Raw genomic sequence first — 6,000 nt, 5'->3', positions numbered from 1 at the left:
TTTGGCTCTTGGAGAAAAAACGAACAGCATCCCCAGCTCTCATGCGGATTTTGCTTTTTCAACTTTACCCAGCCGTGGACAGGGAACCAGCCTCAACCTTTTAATGCACAGACCCACCACAGGATTGCTTTCTGTCTCCTCTTGGTCCCTTCTGGATATTCTCTTTATTGATGACTCGCAAGCCCCGCGGAGAGCCGTTTTCCCCCTTCGCACTCCCTCTGTCTCCTTGAGTTAGTTTTCTGAGGTTTTACTGGAGCTCAGCATCTCTTGGACCAAATGGAACTTTTTGCTGTCTCCTCTGGCTGCTGATTCTGTCAGGGGACGAGGAAAGAGGCAGAAGAGGCGCAGGGGAGGTGGAGAAAGAGGTGGAGGAGGAGGAGGAGGAGGAAGCCGAAGGGGCTCGGCGCGTGTGTGTGCATGTGTGCATGCGTGTGTGAGTGCATGTGTGTGAGTGCCGCCGCTGCCCAGGACCTCCGGCCCCGAAGGTGTTGGCTGAAATATGGAGAATAGTCTTGGATGTGTTCGGGTACCCAAGCTGGCTTTTGTACTCTTCGGAGCTACCCTGCTCAGCGCACATCTTCAAGTCACCGGTAAGAGGTTCTTTCCTTTATTCTCCTCGCACCCACCCCCATACTTACTCCCTTTCCTTTCTAATTTCATTTGGGGAGTATTAGCATTGGGGTAGAGAAAGAGCAAGATGATCTGCGCTAGCTCTGCTCCCCATTTCCTCACCGATGATAAAAGACTGGAAGACTTCCCCCCCGCCCCGCGGGGCGGAGGATGTTGGCAATTGGGGAGAGGGGTGCCTCTTTGCTCTTTTAAATCTTGTGCTTCTTGCATCTTTCGTTTTGCAAATACTTGAGTTGGTTTGGAGAGCTGACTGACTGGGGCAGGGAGGAGGCAGGTGATGGGGCTGTCGTTGAAAGGAATTGGGTTGGATCCTTAAAGCCTTGGAAACCTACCAAGGGAAGGGGGATTGGGGCAACAGGATCAAGTAGGGGAGGTCATCCGTCAGGGTGCTTTGGGGAAGTCTGTGCAGATTGTAGGTGGTGGGGCTGAGTCGTTTGTATGTGCTTATGCGAGTCTCAGGTTTGGATTTTTAGCCCTGGTGATTGAGAACCGAGAAAGGGACAGCTAATGTGTTTGGGTACTTTGGGGGAGAGGACGGTGCTGCTGAGAAAAGCACAGAGTTGCCAGGAGGAAAGAGGTGTGTTTTATTTTATTGTATTTTATATAGTTAGCAAGCTAAGTCTCCGTATATCTCCAGGATACTTCCAAACTCCAAATAATTGATATTCCGGGGAACCAGCCCCCTGGCCCTGACATTTGGCAAGCGCAGTTTCTAATTAAAAATGTCAAAACTGGGATTGGATTGGGTTATAGCAGGAGAAAGGGATCTGAGGGATGCTCAGGGCTGCTGCAGTCTCCTAATAACGGAGCTGGGGGCTTTCACGGGCAAAAGAAGAAAAGAAAAAGAGCAAAATGACTTACTATAACATCCATTCATTTTGCCGGGCCTCACCGCAAGTGTAGATAGGTACTGGAATACAGGGGGCGGACCTGGCAGGGAAGGAGAGGAGAGCAGCCGACTGAGCATTCAAATCCCTTTGGAAACTACCTTTTCCCTTTTCTTTATCCGAAAGGAGAGGAGCCTCCGGCAGGGGCCGAGCGTTGGTTAAGAGCCCTCAACCCACGCCTTGGAAATTAACAGGGAATGGAATGTAAATCACTGCAAAGCGCCCTGCCCCCCGGGAGCCTGCAGCTCCTGCTTTCTTGTTCCCGCTAAGTGCTGCATGGCCCAGGGTTGCGAACCCAGTCGAGAATGCGCCTCTCTGGGTAGCTAGGGATTCAGTCAAGCACGGGGCCAGCGGAAGGCTCCCCAAATCCTGGCGCCTTCTTCGGAATCTGCGCATACACACCAACGGGACTCCTCACCTTCCTTTGGCCTGAGAGAGCGAGCCGAGTGAGAGTGAGGGGTGTGTGTGTGTGTGTGTGTGTGTGTGTGTCCGTCCGTCTGTCCGTTGGCCAGACAGAGCGAGCAAGCGAGAGGGGTGAGTGTGTGTGTGTGTGTGTGTCCGTCCGTCCGTTGGCCAGACAGAGGGAGCAAGCGAGAGGGGTGAGTGAGTGAGTGTGTGTGTGTGTGTGTGTGTGTGTGTGTGTGTGTGTACGTACGCGCGCGCGCCCACAGCCGCATCTGCACGACAGGCAGCCCGCGCTCCCTCTCTTCCTCCCTCTCGGCCGGTCCCCTCCTCCCCGGTTCCCTTCTCTCTCTCTCTCTCCTCTCCCTCTCCTCCCCTCCACCCCCCGGAGCTTTGTCCTCGGCAATTACTCACTCTGAAGGTGGGGGGGGGGGGCATCCTTGTTGTAATGAATAGGTATCTTTTTAAAATTCCCTCCTCGCTAGACGCTAGAGGCTGCTGCGGGGAGCACCCTTCTTCACAGAAGACAAGAGTTGCGCTCTTTCAGGCGGTCTGGGACACCCCCACGGAAGGGAGAGGGGAAGTTTAGAGGGGGTATCCTTCGCTGGGTAGAAAGTCCACCAGGCTGGGCCTGAAGTGCCTTGGCTGAAAATATTGCATTAGACAAAGGTGTGCAAAAATGGACAATGACGTTTTGTCAATTACACTGAAATATTGTAAAGCTGTCACCCAAGTGACTTTGGCCAACGGGGTGGGGGTGGGGGATAAAGGAATAGAGATTTATATATGTTTTACTTATATCTAAATTAATTAAATATTCCCTTCCCGTTTATTTTTCTTGTTTAGAGATTTGGGGCCATACAGTATTACTGCTTTATTTTAATTTCATCCTCACTTCAACAGACAAGTCTATGCTTGAAGAGGCATACAAAAATATACATATACAAAGGGATATGACTATGGATAGGCTTGCGGGTCTAAATCTTTAAGCTTTTCTATATTTCTGAATCTACTGCTGTTAATTGCAAATGAATTGTGATGCATTTTGCACAGGCCCTGAGAAAGTAGATGGTGCAGTTTTGAGATATTGCTAATTCACATCAGTCTGGTCTTCGCTCATTAATCTGTTTCTCTTCTTTCTCTTAGCAATTTCTCCTCTTCAGGAACATAGGAGAGAATTAATGCTGAAGAAATAATGGTTCACTCTGTGAAAGGACCAGTAGGAGGTGCCCTTAATAAGGCCAAATGCCTAGTTTACCGGTAGTGAAATTCCCATTCAGCAGGATGTTTCAAAGACTTTGTTGATTGGTAACAAAGGATTATGGAGACGAGCACAATAGCACTGGATATTTTCCCACTTCCTAGATAAAGTCTGAAGCTGCTGTAGATTTTTATGAAACCATTGTGACATAACAAAGGGCATCTTGGAACAGTGTTGGCGTAAGATGAGGACTAGGTGCTGGAGAAGGGTGGTGGCTTTTCAGTTGGCTTTTGTAGATACCATCTCCTTATATATTTGACTTGAGCCACAAGCAAAAGTACTAAGTAGAGTCTCGGGACCTCCGATGAGATGAAAATTTGAGATGGTGGATGTTAATGAAGGCAATAGCAGATACACCTGTTTATTAATTAATTATATGTATGTTTGGGTTACATTCTATTGACAAAAATCTGTGAGAGTTTATGTAGTTTGGACATGGTGAAATAAGGTTTTGCTGCCTCCAGTACCCCACCCCTTCTAATCCCTCAACCATAGCAGATCAGATGTCCCCTTCTGGGTTTTTCCGTTGAGTGGAGCTTGGAGGTACCTGAGCGTGCCTGGGCAGCCTGGGTGTCCAGTCCTCTGTGAGTGTGGCAGTATGAATCGCCAGCAACCTGTCACAGCATCCATATCCCACAAAGCAGCAGTTACCTTCTGAGTTATGAAGCATGTGAAACAGCCACCACATGTGTTATATGTGAATATATTAGGCTTAGTGCATTTGCTTTAATGCTCTTAAAAGCTGGGCTGGCTTGAGCTGCTGATAGGCATTTTTTCTGGGGAGAGATTTATAACTTCTCAGTGTGTATGACTTACATTTATTGTCTGGCAAGTTAACCTCTCAGCAAACTTCCTTATTGTTTTCATTGAAGAGGAAGAACTGTAATCCTACCTAAATTCCTGAATGAAGCCCTGCTGAAAGTTTCTTCTGGAGTACAGGGTGTTTGCAAGCTGTAGAATGGTTTTCTCAGAAATGGGAAACTTGACAAGCGATTTGGGGAGGTAACTTGTGGGTAGAAAGGGGATATTTTTATTTGTTCCTGGAGAGAGAAGGGATGGCACCACATCTTCCAGAGGAATCCCAGCACTCTATCCTCAAAAGCAATCTTTTCTGAGGGGAAATGTTTTTTTTCCTCACTGGCCTGAATCTCTTCTTTCTTACATCCAATCATCTAAGATTCTTCAAATGCATGCAATTTACTCCTGGAATGTCTTTTGCTGCACACAGTGAGGTCATCTAGTACCATCTCCCTCCTTTAGACACCAGCCCTGATTTAAATCTTGACTTCTCAACCAAACCACTTTTTAATCTTTAGGTGATGCCACATATTTACAGGCAGTGCTAAAGTTTCTGCACAGAAGCTCTCTTTCCGTGGAAGACTAGGCCCTAAGATTATATTTTGAAGCAAATATGCTTTGGAGAAGTTTTACCACCCTAAACTTCGTATGTAAAACTTCGTCGTCCGGCTTCTACTGGACAGGATAACTCTATTAGAAAAGAGTGCAGTTGTTTCTGGCTTTCTCTTAAATGAAAACACAATCATACGCACACAAAGAAAAGGGGATTTCCACCTCCATATGCCACCTTTCCAAATGTGTGACATTGGGCTGAATTAAAATAGTGCCACTTACATAAGGACCCTTCTGGAAACCATTGTGATTTCACTAGTGAGTGAACTCTTCTTGCCTGACTATAGATCTTTCCACTTTCTGTGGGTATGGCCTATATCACTCTCAGGAACTTGCATCAAGTTAGGAATGCATTGTTCTGTTTTGGTGTTTCTTACACAGCTACCAGCTCAAATGATACATCTTTAGTGGCTTAATCTACCTCAGCTGATAATCTCTTAGATGGGCTGTATACATAAATTCAGGAAATCTTAGTTTGCCTATGTAAGGAGAATAATGGCATAAGCCCACTGAGGATTACTTGATTAATTAACCGAAGATTAAAAGTCACTTGGTTCTGGAAACACTGTTATCCCTAAAGTGGAGTGATAAATACTGTGTGCATTGACAATTCATAAAATGTGAATGTGGAGTCTTCTTTTTGATTCGCCCTGTTTTGTTTTGTTTTTTTTCATTTTGATGCTCCCGAAGAGGATTGAAGAGTTTCATGAATTGTCACAACAGTTATACCTTAATGAGTCACAGCCTGGGATCTCACTAACTCTTGATTGAAACACACTGAATGAAGTATCCCTGTACTGCCCAGCAAATTGCTCTGTAGCCTACGAGTGGGTGGCTTACTTCTCTCTGGCCTGTCTCTAAGAATCATAGCTCTCCTCTTTAAACTGTATGGCCTCAATACTGCCTCTCCTGATACAACTCAGGAAAGGCTTTGTCACCATGAGTCCAGGCGGGGTCCATAGGCACTGTGTTTAAAATGCTGTATTATACTTTGCAAGGTCATGGGGATTTGCCTTAAAAATGAATTTTTAAAATTTTCATGAGTATTTCTTTTAGTGGAGAGTTAAGTTGTGCTCTGAAGACAGCTAAGTAGTGCTCTTAACACAGGAGACTCTGACTAGTGGCCTCTCAGCCAGAATTACTGAAGTTCTGGAGCTCATCAACATTAAGATAGAGGAGTGCCTGCTAGAGGATAGTAGGTTATGCCAACCCGGGCATGCTGTTTTTTCAGGAAGCTGTTACTGGGTTGGAATAATATAAATTTAATTTTCTTCAAAGTTACTACTTATCAGAGGTCAAAGCACCTTTTAGTAGTAGTATAATATCTGTAGCATGGCAATGATCCATCTTTTTCTTCAAAACAAGACCTCAAGAAAAGCGAATGTTAAACCTGTCTATAAGACAGGATGA

General features: G+C 45.9%; 1 protein-coding gene across 2 annotated transcripts in view; it reads left to right on the top strand.

The window, feature by feature from the left end:
* Positions 1-304: 304 nt before the first annotated feature.
* Positions 305-6,000, top strand: part of DCC (DCC netrin 1 receptor) — a 1,171,073-nt gene continuing 1,165,377 nt past the window's right edge. For both annotated transcript variants that reach the window (XM_073898173.1, XM_073898172.1), the window contains exon 1: positions 305-590. In XM_073898173.1, the coding sequence (XP_073754274.1) occupies positions 500-590 (91 nt within the window). In that variant the 5' untranslated portion in view covers positions 305-499. The remainder of the gene's footprint in view (positions 591-6,000) is intronic.

The sequence above is a fragment of the Callorhinus ursinus genome, unplaced genomic scaffold (assembly GCF_003265705.2).
Source record: "Callorhinus ursinus isolate GAN/ISIS: 27379988/994484 unplaced genomic scaffold, GSC_fseal_2.0 scaffold11, whole genome shotgun sequence".
In the NCBI taxonomy this organism is placed as follows: domain Eukaryota; kingdom Metazoa; phylum Chordata; class Mammalia; order Carnivora; family Otariidae; genus Callorhinus; species Callorhinus ursinus.
The sequence above is the reverse complement of the archived record's forward strand: the minus strand, read 5'-3'. Positions and strand labels throughout refer to the sequence as shown.